The sequence below is a fragment of the Piliocolobus tephrosceles genome, chromosome 18, assembly GCF_002776525.5.
Source record: "Piliocolobus tephrosceles isolate RC106 chromosome 18, ASM277652v3, whole genome shotgun sequence".
NCBI lineage: Eukaryota > Metazoa > Chordata > Mammalia > Primates > Cercopithecidae > Piliocolobus > Piliocolobus tephrosceles.
In genome coordinates, this window is record NC_045451.1 from 59,087,045 (window position 1) to 59,107,736 (window position 20,692).

Here is a 20,692-nt window from a genome sequence, read left to right on the forward strand (position 1 = left end):
CTTGAGCCTGGGAGGTTGAGGCTGCAGTGAGCTGTGTTTGTGCCACTGCACTCCGGCCTGGCTGACTGATAGAGACCCAGTCTCAAAAAAAAAAAAAAAAAAAAAAAAAAGAGAGAAAGAGAGAGACAGAAATAGAACAAGCACAGTACCACATATTTTGGAGAACAGCAACACTGATGACGTTTACAGTCAGAAGCAGTTCAAGTGTAAGCAGTAACAAAGGGTTTGTGAACGCATTCTCCTCTCTTCAACCCCTGTAAGTCTCCCTCCCTTCCCCTATACCCCGTTCCTCTAGCACTTTTCTCTCCTCTCCTTTCCTCCTTCCCTCCCCTTCCCTCTCTCTTCCTTTCTTGCAGGTGAGGGTGGGAGTAGAATCCATACTACAGTGAGTTGGAGTGAATGGGAATTAGGAAAGTAGAGACACTGAATATAGACTATTAATACTTTTTCACCTCTGAAGAGAAGCTGTAGCTAAAGGTGGAGATTATTAAAAGTGGGGTTATTTTTTAAAGATGGAAGATAACATATATGTGTATATACTTAAAAATAAGACAGCAGAGAAGCTGCAGATACTGTATAAGAAAGACAGGACAAATACTGGAGCAAAGACCTGGCAGCAGTAGAAGAGAATTTGTTCTAGAGAGCTGAGAAGCAAGGATCTGCTGCACTCAGTGTTATATCCCTAGCACCTTTGCTGGACCGTGAGCCTCCATGCACATGCACACATACTCATGGAAAGACAGACAGACACACGTTAATATAAAATGATTTGCAGCTTTCAGAATGTAACTTTTACACTATTATAAAATGAGTAAGTGATTAACATTGACCAACCCTTACCACTGGGCTCTGGATCTCATCTCCTCTGACCTTTTTAAGGATGTAGTAATTGTTCCCTCTTTCTCAAGAATTATTAATTTTCTCCTCTTTACTTGATCATCCTATCGACATAAATATGTGCTAATCATGCTATAATATTCCATCTTGAAAAAATCCTCCCTTGACTCATGTTCTTCTTTAGCCACTGTCCTGTTCCCTCCTCCTCTTTACTGTCAAGTCTTGGAAGACTTTTTGTATGTGCTCTTTCCACTTTCTCTGTCCTTAGTTTCCCTTGAACATGAGACAGATCTCAGATGGTCACCATTACACCTTAACAGTTTTTATCATGTCACTAGTTTAACACTCAATGATCTCCATGCAACCAAATCCCATGGTCAATTCTAAGAAGTCTTCATCTTACTTGACTTATTAGCATTGTTAAACACAGTCGACCACTCCTTTGTCCTCTCTCCACTTGGCTTAAAGGACATCATTTTTAGTTTTCCTATCTCATTGGCAGCTCCTTCTCTGTTTTGTTGGCTCCTACTCATTTTCACAACCTCAACAGCTACAATATTTTCTCTAAGGGAGTGAAAAATGGCTCGGGGCAGGGGGGAGCAAAAAAAACCTTACTATGTATAAAGCACAGACATACATGCATACATGTATCACCTAAACAGATATACAGTATATCTGCAGTAATAAAACTCCAGCAGGGAAGGGATTGGGGGGAGGGGGAAATGTCTAAAAATGCTGGGGTGGGGTTCTTCAACAAAAGAAAAGTTGAAAATCATGGCTTTACATAATGAAGTTCCGCAAGGCTCAATACTTGGACTTCTCATCCCCTTCTATTATGACTTGCTTGGTAATCTCATCTAGTTTCATGGCTTAGATGCCATCTACATGCTGACAACTTCCATACGTGTCTCCATCCTAAACGTCTCTAAAAATTCTAACTCACATCCACTCATGAATCCAAACTCTATCTGAATGTTGAGTTTGCATTTCAAACAGAATATTCCCAAACCGAAACTTCTAATTTCTACTCACCCCTGCCCCAACCTATACACCTGCAGCTCCCAGTCTCTTCCATCTCAGTAAATGGTAACTCTATTTTTCCTTTTGTCCAAATCAATCTCCCCTTCACTCACTCTGCTCCAGCCACACAGGGTTCCTTAATGTTCCTCAAACAAACCAAATGCCATCTTCACTGCAAGGCCTCTGGGCTTACAAATCTCTCTCCCTGGGTGCCCTTCTCCCAGATTGCCAAGTGACTCACTTCCCTCCCTCAGTCCCTATGCAAACGACACTTTACAAGTGAGGCTTTCTAATATCCCTTCTTACCCTGCTTTACTTTTCTTCAGAGCACTTGCTTCTATCTGACATAAATTTTATTTCTCCCTCAACTAGATCATAAGCTCCATGAGGACAAGGGCTTTGTTTTATTCAGTGACTGGTATACAACAGATCCTTAAATATTTGTTGAACAATTAAGTAAATCACAGTAAAGCCTTCTTTACTTAAAATTATTAGTAATTTATATTAATATCATTAGGGATATTTATATGAACTAATAGGACAACATTAATTTCCAATATGAAAAAGATAGTAAACTAGTAATATAAACAAAATTATACGGAAAATACCTTTAAAATATTGTCTAAGTTAGACTGTGGGTCACTCTTACCCACCAATAACCACAATTTAAACTTGTAAAGTAATCTCAGTATCTTGCTTACTGGCCATTGGAGGTTGACTTTGGTCATAAGTGTCAGCTACTAGAATTTCATTTTCATTAGGATTATGTTGTGGATGAGCTGACGACTTGGAAACTTTTCTCAATTCTAAGGGGAGAAAAAAAATAAGAAATTACATAATAAACAATGATGAAAAGTATTATCAAATTATTTTTATTTATTTATATTTAAAATTTTAATGTATTATCTGTATTTAAATACAATATAAGTACCATTTTATTGACATAATTATTGTATTCTAAGAAGTAAGCTCCTTTAATTTCACTAAGAAACAAAGCAGTTTAAGTTAAGACACTGGAGAGGTGACTAGAACAGACAGCTTCTCCTGACCCAAATTGCCCAGAGTAGTAACATTTTAGTGTTACTTTTCTTTTTTTATTTCTTACACATCAGCAGGTTAATTTAAAGAGGTATACTGGGCTGGGCACAGTGGCTCATGACTGTAATCCCAGCGCCTTGGGAGGCTGAGGCAGGAGGATCTCTTGAGCCTAAAAGTTCCAGGCTGCATTAAGCTACAGATTGCACCACAGTACTCCACCCTGGACGACACAGTGAGACCCTATCTCAAATAATCAATCAATAAACAAATGATCAAGCAATCTAATGTATAATATATCATTTATCTCCATGATCTTTGTTTTAGAGTTTTTATTTTCAGGAAGGAAACTCTGAAGCATGTGTTATCAGAAATCACTCCAATATTTAAAGATTTAGTTCAAAGAGAACCAAAATAAGGACAAAGTAAAGTGAAACAGTTTTACTATTTATAACTTGAGAATAATATTAAAAAGCATTATAAACCTTAGAATAAGTAAGCAAGGGAAGTTAGAGAACAGGACTAATTAGTCATTAAAGTATTTTAAATTATTATTATTATTATTTTGAGATGGAGTCTCGTTCTGTTGCCCAGGCTGGAGTGCAGTGGCATGATTTCAGCTCACTGCAACCTCCGCCTCCTGGATTCCAGCGATTCTCCTGCTTCAGCCTCCCGAGTAGCTGGGACTACACGCGTGTGCCACCATGGCCAGCTAATTTTTTATATTTTTAGTAGAGATGTGGTTTCACCACGTCAGCCAGGATGGTCTAGATCTCCTGACCTCATGATCCGCCCACTTTGGCCTCCCAAAGTGCTTGGATTACAGGTGTAAGTCACCACACCCGGCCTTAAAAGTTATTTTAAAATCATTTGTATGGCTCAAAGTTATCGTATATTTTAAAACTAAATTTCAGATTCCAAGTAAAAACTGATCAGAACAATATTAAAGCAAGTGAATTAAATTTCTAAATAGTTATATGCTGCTGTCATACAAAGAAGAAATAAACCAGAAGCATTTATATTGGTTACAAAAGACTTTCCTAATACAGAATTATTCTCTAGATATTCTTATATATGAATTTAAACCTGATCTAAATTATGCAGTGATTATCTTTAATGATTCATGTCCTGTCTGATAGCAAACTAAAAGGTCAACGGATATTCATTTTAGATCTATGATTTTACATCTTAACCTAGCTCCTATTTAAGTGTAGGATTTTTAACAGTTCTTTTGTTCTCCACTAGATGGTGATACAAAGGCTTATAAAATGGGGGAAAACTGCCAATGTTCCAACATCTAAGAATAAAATCTGCTTCTTTGTTTAAAGGCATATTTACTCTCAACAATTTATTTGTATTATACAAATATAGAAATACATATATATCCCCCGCCCCCCATGCTTTCCTTGTTCCAAATAGTTTAGGTTAAAAATTAAAGTCTTTAATATTTGCTCTAGATTAATACTACAAGTAATACTTGTATCACGGTACATAACAAATTTTGGGACTATGTGAAAAGGCAGTTTTAAAGCATTTAGCAGAAATGATAAACTAGGCTACAATTAGAAACATGCCACTGAAAAGCCACAAAGTGGACACATTATAACACCATTTCTTGATTACCACTAACTCCTACAAATTACAACAAATAAAAATAGCCAGTTACAGACAGCTCCAATGGCAGGAGTACCCATGTGGCAAGACCTGAAGAGTACGAAAGTTCAGAGCTAAGAAGATCTGTATTTGAATTTTGACTCATCTACATGACAGCTGACCTTGAGTGAGTGATTTAACCTTTCTAAACATATCTTTCCTCATCTATAAAACAAAAGAGCTGATAGTTATCTCACAAGCCTGTTACAAGAATTAAAACATAGCAATAATATATATAATATATGCAAATCATTCAGCGTAATACCTGGTACGCAGGAGGTAGAAATTAACATTAAGTTCCTTTCCTTTTCCTTCTATCCCCCTTGGATATATACACATAGGAATATTTTTAAAATAAAAAGAAACTAACTATATTTATAAAATGTGATATATTTACATGTCATATAGACAACATTATCTATACATAACATGGGCAGAAAATGCCTTCTCGGTCACTTTACGAATAGAAGTTAAACTCACAGTTGTACCACGGGATACCGGAATAGTGACTTCTTTCTACTAGATCGAATAACATAAAAACTAGTACATGAACACTGGTTTACAAAACCAGAGAACGAAAATACAACTCCAACTCTTACCATTTGCACACACAGAGTGCTCCCATTTAGTATGTGTTTGTTCTATGTATCGGACATGGGGATTCTCCTTTCTTCGTAGCCGGTTAACGCCAGAAAATGAGAAGGCTGTTATCGGTGAATCTGGAATAACGTCTTCCTCACATTCAAGCTCAGCTGCTTGATGCTGTTGATCATTCCTAGAGAAGAATAACAATGGAAAGAAAATCAATTCAATGAGTATTAAAACATTTACTACATGGCGTGGAGTTACAGTAGAACACAAACATGAGGCTCTAAAGGATGTAATCCCTTGTATCTAATGTTCCAAATCTAAGTAGATAAGTACACAAATGATTACAGTACCCAGTGGGGAATACTATTGTGAGAAGTGAAGTAGAAAGTATAGTCAGTAGCACTTCAGGTGAAATTAAAAGTATTTCCAATTGCAGGCAAGATCAGGAGAGAATTCAGTTTGAGGACAGGCACGTAGTACCGTGTACTTATGTTGGAGAAGGGAAAGCTGGAATTACATGAAGGAGAGACACGGGCTAAGTGTGCACATAATGTAGAAAGCAAGAGGAAAGAAATTAAGGTTTCAGAGCTTGGATATAATGTGACAGTCTAACAGTATTGTGCAAGATTGGGACATAAGGACAGGAGGCAAGGAAATCAATTAGATGGTGGCTGCAATAGTCCAGGCAAGACGCTCTGTCTGTGGTCTGAACTAGAAAATTTTAAGTACATATGGAAAGGAAAGAACGTTAAACATTGTGGTAGTAGAATTGGCATGCTTGACAAATACAGGATGAGAACACTAACACTGATAACAACCAATATTTGTTATGTGTTTACATTGCCCGGCACTATTTAAATTATCAGTTTAATTATCACAACTCTGTGAGGTATTATTACTTTCGTTTTACAAATGAGGAAATGAAGATATAGAAGTCATCTACTAAAATAGTAACAGAGTCAGGATGTAAATCTCAGCAGTCAGATCCTAAGGGCCCTACTGTTAACCAAATGTGTTATCCATCGTCTACAAGAAGGCTTCAAAATTTGAGTTTCTGTTACTTTTATCTAGGCCCCCTTATCATCTTCTCTTAACAGCAGTGACAAGAGTCCTATTATGACATAAGTTGGGGCTGGGTGCAGTGGCTCACGCCTGTAATCCCAGCACTTTGGGAGGCCGAGGTGGGCGGATCACAAGATCAGGAGATTGAGATCATCCTGGCCAACATGGTGAAACCCTGTCTCTACTAAAAATACAAAAAATTAGCCGGGCGAGGTGGCAGGCGCCTGTAGTCCCAACTACTTGGGAGGCTGAGGCAGGAGAATGGCGTGAACCCAGGAGGTGGAGCTTGCAGTGAGCCAAGATGGCGCCACTGCACTCCAGCCTGGGCAACACAGCGAGACTCCATCTCAAAAAAAAAAAAAAAGACATAAGTCAGGCCAGGCACAGTGGCTCACACCTGCAATTCCAGTACTTTGGGAGGCCCAGGCAAAACCCCACTGCCACAAAAAAAAACATTAAAAAATAAAATTTGCCGGGCATGGTGGCACATACCTGTAGTCTCAACTACTTGGGAGAGTGAGGTAGGAGGGATGCTTGAGCCCAGGAAGTCGAGGCTGCAGTGAGCTAAGATCATGCGACTCCACTCCAGCCTCGGCAACACAGTGAGACTTTGTCTCAAAAAAAAAAAAAAAAAACCCAAAAGACTTAAGTCATACGGATGAAATTTCATTAAAACCCTGTCACATCTGCTCATTTCACTGAGAACACAAGCCAAAGTCCTTTGATTCATGAAGATCCTACATGACCTCATGGTGCCCCTCCCATATTTCCTCTCTGACCTTTTTTCCTATTATACTCTACTCCTGACACACTCTCTTCCTTGAGGTTTCTCAAACATACCGAGCATACTCCCACCTTAGGTTCTTTGCTTCAATTGTTCCACCTGCTTGGAATGCTCATCCCCAGATATCCACATAGCTAATTATCTCTCTAATCTCCTTCAAGTCTGCTGGAATTGTATTGTTTAAAATCGCAACCTCCCTTCACACACCCTAGTACTCCTGTTCCCTGTTATTCTGCTCTATAAACTTTATCCACAGCATTTGTTACTTTTTAACATAGTATGCAATTTACTCATTTTTATCTAGATTTTTTTTGAGTCTGAGTCTTGCTCTATCGCCCAGGCTAGAATGCAGTGGTACAATCTCAGTTCACTACAACCTCTGCCTCTCAAGTAGCTGGGATTACAGGCGCGCAATACCATGCCTGGATAATTTTTGTATTTTAGTAGAGATGGGGTTTCACTGTGTTGGCCAGGATGGTCTCAAACTCCTGACCTCAAGTAATCCGTCCGTTTTGGCCTCCCAAAGTGCTGAGATTACAGACGGGAAACACGGCGCCCAGCCGCAATTTATTGTATCTATTGCTCACCTGTTAGAATATAAGTTCTAAGAGGACAGGATCTTTGGTTCACTGATGAATCACAAGAGCCTACCACAGCAGACATATAGTAGGTATGGTACAAACATTTGTTAAGTGAATATGAGACATTCCCAGATTCCACTAGAGAATAAATTTGTGTGGATCTAGGCATACGTTCTTGCCCAACTCAATTCAGGATCAATGGTAACTGAAAGACTAGGTTTGAATTGAATTGTGAATGTTGAGTAAAAATAAAGTTAATTGACTTTCCCATGTCAAACCATTACTGACCTTATTTGCCAACTGTTACCAGTCTGTCAGACATCTAGGCTTTACATGACCAAATCAGTCTGTCCTATTAGACTCATATCAATTTGCAATACTATTTCCAAATAAAAACTTACATAGTGAGAACTGTATGAACTACGACCAACAGAGATTTTTAAGAAACATTGATTGGAAGACAAAGACTAATTTTTCTCAACAAAGATTTACAGTTTAATTTCCTGAATGATACCAATATTATTTGTAGGCTTTAATCCTATATTTTATACCAAGGAACAATCTTTAGAGCTAATGTCTAATTATTTAAAATTTTATTTTTATGTTTTTGAGACAGAGTCTCTTTGTTGCACAGGCTGGAGTACAGTGGTGTGATCTTGGCTCACTGCAACCTCTGCTTCCCGGGTTCAAATAATTCTTGTGCCTCAGCCTCCCGAGTAGCTGGGACTACAGGTGCACGTGCGTGCAACCACACCTGGCTAGTTTTTGTATTTTTAACGGAGATGGGGTTTTACCATGTTGCCCAGGCTGGTCTCAAACTCCTGACCTCAAGTATCTGCCTACCTTAGCCTCCCAAAGTGCTGAGATTACAGGCATGAGCCACCACGCCCAGCCAAATTTTATTTTTAATTGACAAATAATAATTGTATCTACTTACTGGGTTCAACAAAATGTTTTGATACATGTTTACACTGTAGAATGATTAAATCAAGCTAATTAACATATATCACTTCACATACTTATCTTTTTCTTTAGTAAAAACATTTAAAATCTAGTTGGCAATTTTGAAATACACAATCATCATTTATTAAGTCACCATTCTGTGCAACAGATCTAATATCTAATTTTTAATCTCTTCCTATAATTCTCTTATTCTGGAAAAACAGTTAAGTTAAAGTCATATGAGAAAGGCTTATAAATTAATGGAGTGTGAAATCTATCTGACCTAGCTTTAACTAATCACGTCACAGCCTGCTTGCCTATTAGTCATAAAAATTAAACCTGAAACATGAATGAGTCACGAGAAGAAATTGATTTCCTGGCAGAGTCAATGTGGAAGTACCTGGGGGATCACAAAAGGAAAAAACAAAAAAGCAAAACTAGCTCTAACTAGAGGTGCCCAAACTAAGTAAATGAGTGCTGGCTTTGTCTTCGTTTGTCATAAAAGGAAAAAACAAAACTCCATACGTTAATCAAGTTCATTCTTTAAAACATTAGTCTCACTGACTTTCTGAGAAAAGGAAAGAGTTCATGCCACAGTTTTTGGTTAAATTAATTATGCACACTTGTCCTCCTTTCACTTTTCCTTCTGATGGCTTGAGTTGTTTGATTTGTGGACCCCTGCTCCCTCTTAAATTCCTGTCAAAACTGTTTTAGTTGGTTTCTTCTCCAAAGACCTGTAATTACGGATCTGGAGTTTCCCTTCATGAGTCTGTAAAAAAGTTTTAAATATTCAGCTTTCTTCCTTTTCTACTCTGAAGAACTTACATTCCCAGTTTTAACATAATTTAACCTTAACGAAGTAATGTTATAGCCATCGTAGAGGAAGTGGCAGTACTGCTTCACTGATCAAGCTATACCTAGAATATTGATTTCTTAATTCAGATATTGACAAACTAAAACATTTTTAAAAATTCACAGTTTGAAGAGTCAAAGTAATGCCACATGAATGAACAGAGGATATTTAATGCCACAGTTAATGAACAGAGGATATTTACTCTAGAGAAAACAAGACTCAGGAGGGCCATGATAGCTGTCTTCATGTATCAAAAGAGTCGTGAAGTAGCAAAGGAGAACAGACGTGTTTAAGATGGTCCTGGAAAGCAAAGTCATAATCAAAAAATATAACTTATAAGCAGTGTAATTTCTACACACTTAGAAAGAATTTTCTAATAATTCTGTCTCACTAAATTTAAATAGGCTTGGAAAACAGTAAACTTCTACTAGACGTGTTCAAACAATAGCTATTTGTTAAAGAAGCTGTATGAGGAATTCAATTTAGAAGAGGGTTGAATGAAATGAATTCTACAGTCCTTTGAACTTACATATATAGACTCCCTTGACTTTCACTGACCCTATCACATCTATATTCCAAAAGGAAGAGAATGATGACCTCAATACCTAGCTTTATATACATTTTTAACTTTACAGTGGCAAAATTTTACCAAATAATTTTGGTGTCACTAATAACCACCCTACCATACAAGCCATCCGTAATATCAAAACTAGCTCAGAAGAGTTAGAGTTACTGCATTTAACAAGCAGAAATATAAGTCAAATAATATTTTCTTCTAAAGTTCAGGGGAATTTCAGGCACAAATAGCATAACATGACAGTGGTTTAGGCGATCAAAGAAAATTAGGTTGCCTTTACAAGATGACACTTGCTTTAAAAAAAAAAAAAAAAAAGACTGCCGAGCAAAAGGCAATTTATTTGCGACCAAGCCACAAAAGATGTTGGTTCATGAGAATCACAACTATCTTAAATTTCAGACGAGAATAAAAGACACAATCAGATCTCCTATTCTCTTTTGACTAAGCATGTCCTAAACAAACATACATGTCTTAAGCTCATCCATATGATTATTCTTTCCTGTAGTTTCAAACTTTCACACCGTCACTTCTTTTCTAAAATATGGGTGAGTTTCAACAGAAAAATGTATGTGCTTGATAACACTAAAAATAAATTACAAACTAATTAGAATTCATATGTCTACCAAGCAAATGACATGATATAGTTTCAACCTAACTTATACACATTGGTTTTTGAGGTAATTGTCTATCTAATTCTGTGTTAACTTCTACACACTTGGTATCTCATCCTTTTGGTACTCATAAAGATCAAGGCTGATGTGTTCAAAATACCATAAGCTACGCACATACATAATCATTCCACATAAGTTAATGTAGGTCAACGATCCCTTATTTGAAATCCTTGGAAGCAGATGGGATTCTAAGTTCAGATTTTTTTAAAAAATGAAAGCAATACAGTAATGCAGAACATATATACATAATTACATAACAGCTCTAGTGGAGTCTGAGTTCTGTAATCAAACACATTGATATTTTCACAGCAAAACATATGAATCCTCACATGAAGTGGGATAAAGACTATAAACAGCATTCTGTCATTGCAGTGGTTAGGTTGTGAATAACATTTCAAAAATAACCTTTTGGGTTTTGGAATTGTATGTAACAGATTGTGGCTCTGTGTCCTGCATTCCTGCATTCTCTTTTTTTTTTCTTTTTTTTGAGACGGAGTCTTGCTCTGTGGCCCAGGCTGGAGTGCAGTGGCCGGATCTCAGCTCACTGCAAGCTCCGCCTCCCGGGTTTACGCCATTCTCCTGCCTCAGCCTCCCGAGTAGCTGGGACTACAGGCGCCCACCACCTCGCCTGGCTAGTTTTTTGTATTTTTTAGTAGAGACGGGGTTTCACCGTGTTAGCCAGGATGGTCTCGATCTCCTGACCTCATGATCCACCTGTCTCGGCCTCCCAAAGCGCTGGGATTACAGGCTTGAGCCACCGCGCCCGGCCTCTTTTTTCATTATACAGCATTATTAAAATTAGAAAGTGCTGACATTTTCTTATAAACATTTATAACATCAGTCTGATCTCATAGGTTCGTTTCCTCATCTGACTATTATCTCTCCTCAAAATTCCCTTTGGCTACCAGTATTCAGTAGACCGATCACATGGGAAGAATATCAGAATTCTACTGGATATTCATTATCCTAAAATTATACTGGTAAGAATAATTCTACTTGTGAGATGTGTTAATACAAAAATAACTATTCTAAGCCAAAATAATATGTTACATCTACATAGTTCTACCGAAGTTTTTGTAGATGTCTACTTAAACGCAACAGGATCTTTAGGAACTCTATGATGCCATTAGGATTATCTTGAATCTTGAGTTTTCAAAAATAGTACATAAGCTTTATATAAATGGGAACTAAAAGTTTGTCTCATCTCCGCTCTGCATTAGTCAGATCGTATCTAGAAAAATATTCTTTTTTTTTGAGACAGTGTTGGATAATGGAAAGAAAAGAGGTTTTTCAGAAAAAAAAAATGGGTCTGAGTGACAGTCCTATTACCTACTAGCTATAAGATGATAGGCAAGTTATTTGACTTTGTGACCTTTGGTTTCCCCATTTGTAAAGTGGGGATAATAAAACTACTTTGCAAAGTCACAGTGAGAATTAGAAATAATAAACATAAAACACAAGAGGAAGTGGCACACAAGATAAAAGTTACTCTTTTTATTCTTTAAGAGAAATGGGGAGAAGAGGGAGAAAAACAGAGGAAGGAAGAAGTTCTACAGGCCTGAGTACTACATGAGAGGAAACACTTACTCAGTTTGCCCTTATGAAGCTCTGGGACAGGGCTGGAAGGGAGCTAACAAAACTCAAACATCTGTTTGAAATATAAGTATTTTAACAATGTATTATTTATAATACATCATTATAAAAATTAAAATGTTTTAATTACAATGCTGACACTTTATTCAAGCACTAATCTAAGAGATGCAGTCACACTAGACTCTCAAAACACAAAAATGTAGTGATTTTCTTTGTAGTTTTTAACTGAAGAACACTTCATAATTTTTAAAATGAAATCTGCAACTCTTACAGTATCTTCATGGTTTGTATAGTGAAGTAAAATAAAACAAGGATGGGGGAAAATACTTACTCAATTTTCTGCTGGAGTTGTTCAGAAAGCTTTTTATTTTCTTCCTGTAGAGTATTCCTTTCATTCACTTAAAAACAATTCGAAAAAGAAGGCACATAATATATTTATATTAACATCTATGTCAGGCTTTCAAATATGTCAGCATGTATGAAGAAATTAGTACTTCTAATCCTAAATCATAATGTTTATTCAGGGTTAACACTAGTGTGCAAAACTAATTTGTTACTAGGTAGGGGGTACTACATCTCACATCGTGCCAGTTCCATGTAACTGATTAACTGATAATTTTATGTAATGCTTGCAGGCAAAAGAGAGTACTTCATGTACTAGGGAGTATAATTATTCATACTGAGGACAAGAAAGCATTCCATCTGGTTACTCAGTCCCACTAATTTCAAATAGCATTTTAGCAAGAGTCACTTATCTTGAAATTAATTTGATCATAAAAATAAAATAGGCTGGGCGCGGTGGCTCACAGCTGTAATCCCAGCACTCAGAGGCCGAGGTGGGTGGATCACTTGAGGTGAGGAGTTCGAGACCAGCCTGGCCACCATGGTGAAACTCCATCTCTACTAAAAACACAAAAATCAGCTGGACGTGGTAGTGCATGCCTGTCAGCTATTCAAGGTGGAGGCAAGAGAATCTCTTCAACCTGGGAGGCTGAGGTTGTAGTGGTCCAAGATAGCGCCACTGTACTCTAGCCTGGGTGGCAGAAAGAGTTTAAAAAAAAAAACCACCAAAATTGCTGAATATCAGCATAATTTTTATAACAAGCACATTTATCAAATCAAATTTTCTTTAGTCACACTCTACGTTTCATGAATAATTATGGTATCAGTAACTTAAATATATCCATTGAAGCACTATCTACTTGTTTGAATCTCCACCAAATTTTCCTATCTATATTTATTTAATTTATAAAGCAGAAATCCAGTTTTGCGCTGTAACTTCTACTGGAACCAGCATAAAACTCTCATCAAAGTTTAGTATGATGTCACTGGTTAAGCATGTGCTTTAGTAAAAGAAGTAGATCCCAGAAATCAAGTCACAGTAAATACAATGAACTTTTACCAAAGAAGGTTAATCATATTCTAAAATTTGTTAATAATTTAGTGGTTTATAAATCTAAACATATTTTCTTACACTGAGTAAATTTTCTGGACTATCTACAACATGTGAGGTTATTAAACTGCTTTTGTGGAGGATCCAAAAAAAATTAAGATATAGACAGTGACCTAAAGCAATGTGCAGTCTATCAAAGGAGACAAGATATTATATAAACATGTTTTATAGGTTTAAAAGTGACAAGGGCATTCGAGAAGTACAAATAAAGTACCAAGGAAATTTCCAAGGAGAAAGAGGTTACTTTGGGCCCTTGAGAAGATCAGGAAGGCATTCATCAAAAAAGGGCAACTGAGCTGGACAGGAGACTATTCTACAGAGAAAATCAGTGGAACAAAGAAAGACTGGGTATAATAAATGGTAGCAAGCTTTCAATAGCAGGTTAAGAAATTAAAACTTTATCTTACAGATTACCAGGAATCATTTTTCACAGATGAATGATGGGAAGACTGATTTGTTAGTACATTTGTATATACCAATGTGAAAAGAAAATGTGGACAAGACAAAAAGTCAGATGGTCTTTAAAAGAAATGAGTATCTGGACCTATGTAGAGGTGGAAAAATAGGAAGTAAAGACCAGTACAAGAACTGTAACAGAGGCAGAATCAGTAGTATTTGGCAACTCATCCTTTGTAGGGTTGACAGAAGTCAAAGATGACCTTAGATTTCTGATTAAGATGGTTTACTTGATTTTCCCTCTCCAAATCCAAATAAAATGACAACACTCTAAAATAAGTCTACTGGAATATTAAAAAGCCAAAAAGGGTATCACTAACAGATCAGAACTATAAAAAATTTCTGAATTATTTAAAAATAGGCTCAGGTTGATGGTAAAATCCAACGAAAAAGGGCCTTTAAAAAGGGAGTTTTCCCAGCAGAATCTCCTATCAATTCTAGTACCAGGGGCAGCATGGCCCACAAACTGCTAAATGGGTAAACAAAGGGTGCCTAATAGTTGCCCTTAGGCTAAAGTCATGAGGATAGATCTCTAAAAGTTTTGACATAGGAGTCATTAATAAATACCGAGACAAGAAAACCAGAGCAGCACTTCCAAGTAACTTATAGTAGACACGATAGAACGTACTTTCACACTCAGAAGACGAGCTATCCATACAGAAAAGGTCTCTAGCAAGGCGTCTTTCCCTCCCATTTTCAGTCATTAGAGTAGGGTCCCTGTAATATTTACTATCAGCAAAGCAAGGATTCTCCCTTGGGCTAATTAAAAGGTAATTTTACTTAAAGGTAATTTTTTTTTTAACAAGTGTCTAGCTAAAAAAAAGAAAACTACACAGAAATGAAATACTGGGCAAAAGCAGCATGTAAGTGGAGAAGAAGATCAAAGTTAAGTGCTTTAAAATTCTTGTATTATTCAGAAGAGAATTAAGATATTAACTTTAAAAATGCATGTAAGGCGGATCAACTGAAGTCAGGAGTTTGAGGCCAGCCTGGCCAACATGGTGAAACCCCATCTCTACTAAAAATACAAAACTTAGTTGGGCGTGGTCACATGTGCCTATAATCCCAGCTACTGGGGAGACTGAGGCAGAAGAATTGCTTGAACCCAGGAGATAGAGGTTGCAGTGAGCCGAGATAGCATCACTGCACTCCAGCCTAGCGGAAAGAGACTCCATCTCTCAAAAAAAAAAAAAAAAAAAAAAAGTAAAAATGATTCAAAGCATCCTAGTTAATTCTTTGATCTTTTCTTTTTTGAGAGGGAGTCTCACTCTGTCGCCGAGGCTGAAGTGCAGAGGCGCCATCTTGGCTCACTGCAATCTCCGCCTCCCACGTTCAAGCAATTCTCTGTTTCAGCCTCCCGAGTAGCTGGGATTACAGGCGCCTGCCACCATGTCCGGCTAATTTTTGTTTTTGCTTTTTTTTTTCTTTTTTAGTAGAGATGGGGTTTCACCATTTTGGCCAGGCTGGTCTTGAAATCCTGACCTCGTGATCCACCTACCTCGGCTTCCCAAAGTGTTGGGATTACAGGAGTGAGCCACAGCGCCTGACCTAATTCTTTGATCGTAATAGAACCTTGATAGCAGAAAAACTGAATGGACAAAATGATATTTAAATACATGCTTCCCAATTAAAACATTAACATATCAAGTCTGTCTGTTTTAGAAATTAAACATTGGGGCTGGGTGCGGTGGCTCACAACTGTAATCCCAGCACTTTGGGAGGCCGAGGTAAGCGGATCATGAGGTCAGGAGTTCAAGACCAGCCTGGCCAACATAGTGAAACCCCGTCTCTACCAAAAATGCAAAAAATGATCTGGGTGTGGTGGTGGGTGGCTGTAATCCCAGCTACTTGGGAGGTTGAGGCAAGAGAGCTGCTTGATTGAACCAGGAGGCGGAGGTTGCAGTGAGCAATGATGCCACTGCACTCCAGCCTGGGTGACAGTGTGAGACTCCGTCTCAAAAAAAAAAAAAAAAAGAAATTAAACATTGGTTCACCCTAGGAAAGCTATCAGTAAAACTTACTACATGAACAGATGCTAAGAATTTTATAAATTCACAATTAAGCAAAACTTAGCAAAAGAGGCACAGAAGGAAATATCCATAACTTAACTTCACGTATCTACTAGAAGGCCACAGCACACTTAAAGGTAATATAGTCTAGTCTTCCCTTATGTATCAACTGCTATTCTGGGCAGTATCCTAAAGTCCCTTAGGCCAATAAAGTATGTAAAGAAAAACAATCACCAAAAGAAACTAAAAATTGAAAGAAAAGATGAAATTGTCACTATTTGCAAACGATATTTTTACCTAGACAATCTGCAGCAAAATAAAGCTAATGAAAGAAATCCTTTGTCATCTTCCAACGATGGGGGTGAGTTGGAGGGTGGGGTGGTTCCTGACTAGTGAGACTGAAGCAAAAGTTATTGGGTGGGTGTTTGAAGCTTTTTTTTAAAAAGACTCTCCTGGCATGCTCATTTCAGCCTTTTGCTGCTGCTTTTTCCTTCTTGTATGAACGCAGTCACGAAGACTGAAAAAGTACCTGCTATCTTTTGACCATGAGACAATAAGCTTGAGGATGAATGCCTGCAAACTCTAAAGATGATAGATTTCTTTTTTCTTTTCTTTTTTTTTTTTTTGAGACGGAGTCTGGCTCTGTCGCCCGGGCGGGAGTGCAGTGGCCGGATCTCAGCTCACTGCAAGCTCCGCCTCCCGGGTTTACGCCATTCTCCTGCCTCAGCCTCCCGAGTAGCTGGGACTACAGGCGCCTGCCACCTCGCCCGGCTAGATTTTTGTATTTTTTAAGTAGAGACGGGGTTTCACCTGTGTTAGCCAGGATGGTCTCGATCTCCTGACCTCGTGATCCGCCCGTCTCGGCCTCCCAAAGTGCTGGGATTACAGGCTTGAACCACCGCGCCCGGCAAGATGGTAAATTTCTACTTCACATTCCATGTTAAAACCAGATGGATTAAATATGCAAATTTATGTGTGTATACATATATCGTAGGTACAAAAATTGGAGAATATTTTTATATTCTTGGGAGTAGAGAAAGCCTTCCTAAACAAGGTAAGAAAATATACAAAACTGGCCAGGCGCGGTGGCTCAAGCCTGTAATCCCAGCACTTTGGGAGGCCGAGACGGGCGGATCACGAGGTCAGGAGATCGAGACCATCCTGGCTAACACGGTGAAACCTCCTGTCTACTAAAAATACAAAAACTAGCTGGGCGAGGTGGCGGGCGCCTGTAGTCCCAGCTACTCGGGAGGCTGAGGCAGGAGAATGGCATAAATCCGGGAGGCGGAGCTTGCAGTGAGCTGAGATCGGGCCACTGCACTCCACCCGGGGCAACAGAGCGAGACTCTACCTCACAAAAAAAAAAAAAAGAAAGAAAGAAAATATACAAAACTTCCACGTCAAGTAGTTAAAAATGAAGTCAAGAGGAAGCAAGGTAGAAAATATATGCACAATATATCTACCAAATTGCAATAATCCTTCTATAATATATAAATAACTCTTAATTAAAAAATACAAACAGCAAGTAGGGCAATTTAAGACTGGGCAAAGAATAAATAAGCCATTCACTCAAGAAGACGATCATATAAAATAATACTTGACTGGAACAGTAACAGGGAATGCCAATTTTAAAAAGGTATAATTCTTCACCCACCAGATTGATTATTATTAATACATTTTTGCCCAAATCTGAAGAGAATGTAAGAAAATAATTCTCAAACATTCAAACAAAAAGCTGAACAGTCCATTAATGTGACAATAGCTAAAAAACTGACACCTACACTACAGTATACAATGCAGCCATTTAAAAAAATGTTGTCTTATACTTTAACACCTAGATAAGCTTTTTTGCTTGCTTGGGGTTTTTGGCTCTATTTTAAATAATGTTGCTGGAAATCTATTAGATATGTAGACATTACTGGAGATTATTTCCAGTAGTACTAACAATAATATGACTCTGGATCTCAACTACAGTTGGCCTTCTGTATCTGTGAGTTCTGAATCTGTGGATGGAAAACATTTGGGAAAAAACAATTCTACAAAGTTCCAAAAAGCAAAACTTGAATTTGCCACACATCGAATACATTTAATTTGCACAAAGGAAGTGATGTGTAGAGACTGCATTTGGTATTATAAGCAATCTAGAGATGATTTAAAGTACGCAGGAGAACGTGGGTAGGTTATATGCAAATACTATGTGACTTTATATAAGGTTCTTGAGCATCCAAGGATTTTGGTATGTGTCAGGGTCCTGGAACCAATACCCTACAGATGACAAGGAACAACTATATATTTATTGAGATGTAACAGTTTTCTACTCATTGATAATATTCTTACATTCCTAAATAAATATATGCACATGTTCACCCATATACACCATAGAATCTATAGACATATTAACATGTAAAGACTTCCAAGACATAGTTTAAAGTGAAATAACACATTAGAACACAAAGTATGGTATGATCCCATTAAAATTAAAAAGAGAAGGGAGGGAAGCGGGGTCTAACAAGGGACAGAGACAGAAAAACCTGGACCTGGATAGATACGTATCAGACTATTAACAGTAGTTACCTCTGGGAGCAGAATAAAGTTATATTCTTTCTTACACTTTTTAAAACAATGAACATATATTCAATATTCTTACTTGAATAACCAGAGGATAGCAATATAATTAACAGAAAAAAACAGAAGACAGAATTAGTTTGGAAAAGAAGATAATTAATTAGATTTTGAATATATTGATTGTGAGCTGCTTATGGGAAATCCAGGTAATGGTCACCCAAAGAAATAAATAGTTATAAGAGAGTAAGATTAACAGAGTATTAAAAGAATAAAAGAAGACAGCTAAGAATGTAGAAAAACTCTACACTCAATAGGTAAGGAGAATAAACTGAAAATAGTATACTTATGAAAACAGTATGTCATAAATATCAAGAGAGAAAACAAGTGTAGAACACTAAATTTTCTGCTTTATATTTAACTTTACTAAGTATTAAGGTTACATGAAATAAAGATAAAACCAAAGAAGCAAATACGGACATGTCCAAAAAAAAAAAAAAAACTGCTTCTTGTCTTAGAACTGATGACTTTTTTTTAAGACCAATGTGGACAGTATTTGCACAACCTTTCCGTATCCTATTTCTTACTAAATTAAGCATGAGATTAAATCTACAAAAAGTACAAAACAGGACATTTGAACTTTTACTAAATAAGGAAAAATACATGTAAACAATCCATTTAATTACAATTAATTTACTAATAGGTCTTAACAACAATACATTATATACTTTAAATAATTAATACATGAAGAAAGGAAACTCACTAAGTTCTGTAATGAGTTTAAGATTCTGCTGCCGGATATTTTCAAACTCTTGCTGTTTTTTCCGCATATGTTCTTCAGTTACTGCACAGCGATCACATAATCCTGCTCTTAACCTATGAAACAAAACAAAGTATTTTCCATCTACTAAAAGAGATTTCTATTTGAATTCCAAGACTTTTATGAAGATTTAAGAAACTGAGTTGGCAAATACTGGGAAAATCAACTAGATTAATGATGTTATTATACCTTCAACATATTCTTACATAGGAAATCATGTTATACCACCATTTTCTTCAGATTGCAATTCTATAAAAATATGCCAGTTTTAAACTCAATCTAAGGGAACTTATTTATTGAAGAAGCTGACCTTGTTTTAATTTATTATGGCCAAAATATGAATCCTAGTCCAATACCGGGGGCAGAATTATACCTGAAGCAACTTTGCAGCTGCTTTGCTCAGCACAGCATATCACCCATAGTGACTGTTCAATAATATTTTTGATGAAAAATTAAATTCATCAAAATTTATTTGTTAATATTGGCAGGGTGCAGTGGCTCATGCCTGTAATCCCAGCACTCTGGGAGGCTGAAGCGACAGGATCATGAGATCAGGAGTTTGAGACCAGTCTGACCAATATGGTGAAACCCCATCTCTAATAAAAAATACAAAAATTAGCCAAGCATGGTGGTGCTCGCTTGTAGTCCCAGCTACTCGAGAGGCTGAAGCAGAAGTATCGCTTGAACCCGGGAGGTGGAAGTTGCAGTGAGCTGAGATTATGCCACTGCACTCCAGCCTGGGGCACAGAGCAAGACTCCGACTCAAAAAAAAAAAAAAATTTTTTTTTTGGTCAATATTGTTGAATAAACGTCAAGAAATACAAGGGAGGAAAAGCCACCTCATATTTTCCTTTTGGCATAAAAAAATTATTAGTAAAAATTCACAATGTATTATATAAAAAAAATTACGGGCCGGGCGCAGTGGCTCACGCCTGTAATCCCAGCACTTTGGGAGTCCAAGGCAGGTGGATCACAAGGTCAGGAGATCGAGACCATCCTGGCTATCATGGTGAAATCCCATCTCTACTAAAAATACAAAAACTAGCCGGGTGAGGTGGCGGGTGCCTGTAGTCCCAGCTACTCGGGAGGCTGAGGCAGGAGAATGGCGTAAACCCGAGAGGCGGAGCTTGCAGTGAGCTGAGATGGGCCACTGCACTCCAGCCTGGGTGGCAGAGCGAGACTCCACCTCAAAA

General features: G+C 37.5%; 1 protein-coding gene across 2 annotated transcripts in view; it reads right to left on the reverse strand.

Moving 5' to 3' along the window:
* The window catches only part of RBBP8 (RB binding protein 8, endonuclease), a 103,316-nt gene that overhangs the window by 43,171 nt on the left and 39,453 nt on the right, over nt 1–20,692 (reverse strand). For both annotated transcript variants that reach the window (XM_023207796.1, XM_023207797.2), the window contains exons 5-8: nt 19,443–19,555; nt 12,531–12,597; nt 5,145–5,320; nt 2,559–2,663 (exon numbers count right to left, since the gene is read on the reverse strand). In XM_023207796.1, the coding sequence (XP_023063564.1) occupies nt 2,559–2,663; nt 5,145–5,320; nt 12,531–12,597; nt 19,443–19,555 (461 nt within the window). The remainder of the gene's footprint in view (nt 1–2,558; nt 2,664–5,144; nt 5,321–12,530; nt 12,598–19,442; nt 19,556–20,692) is intronic.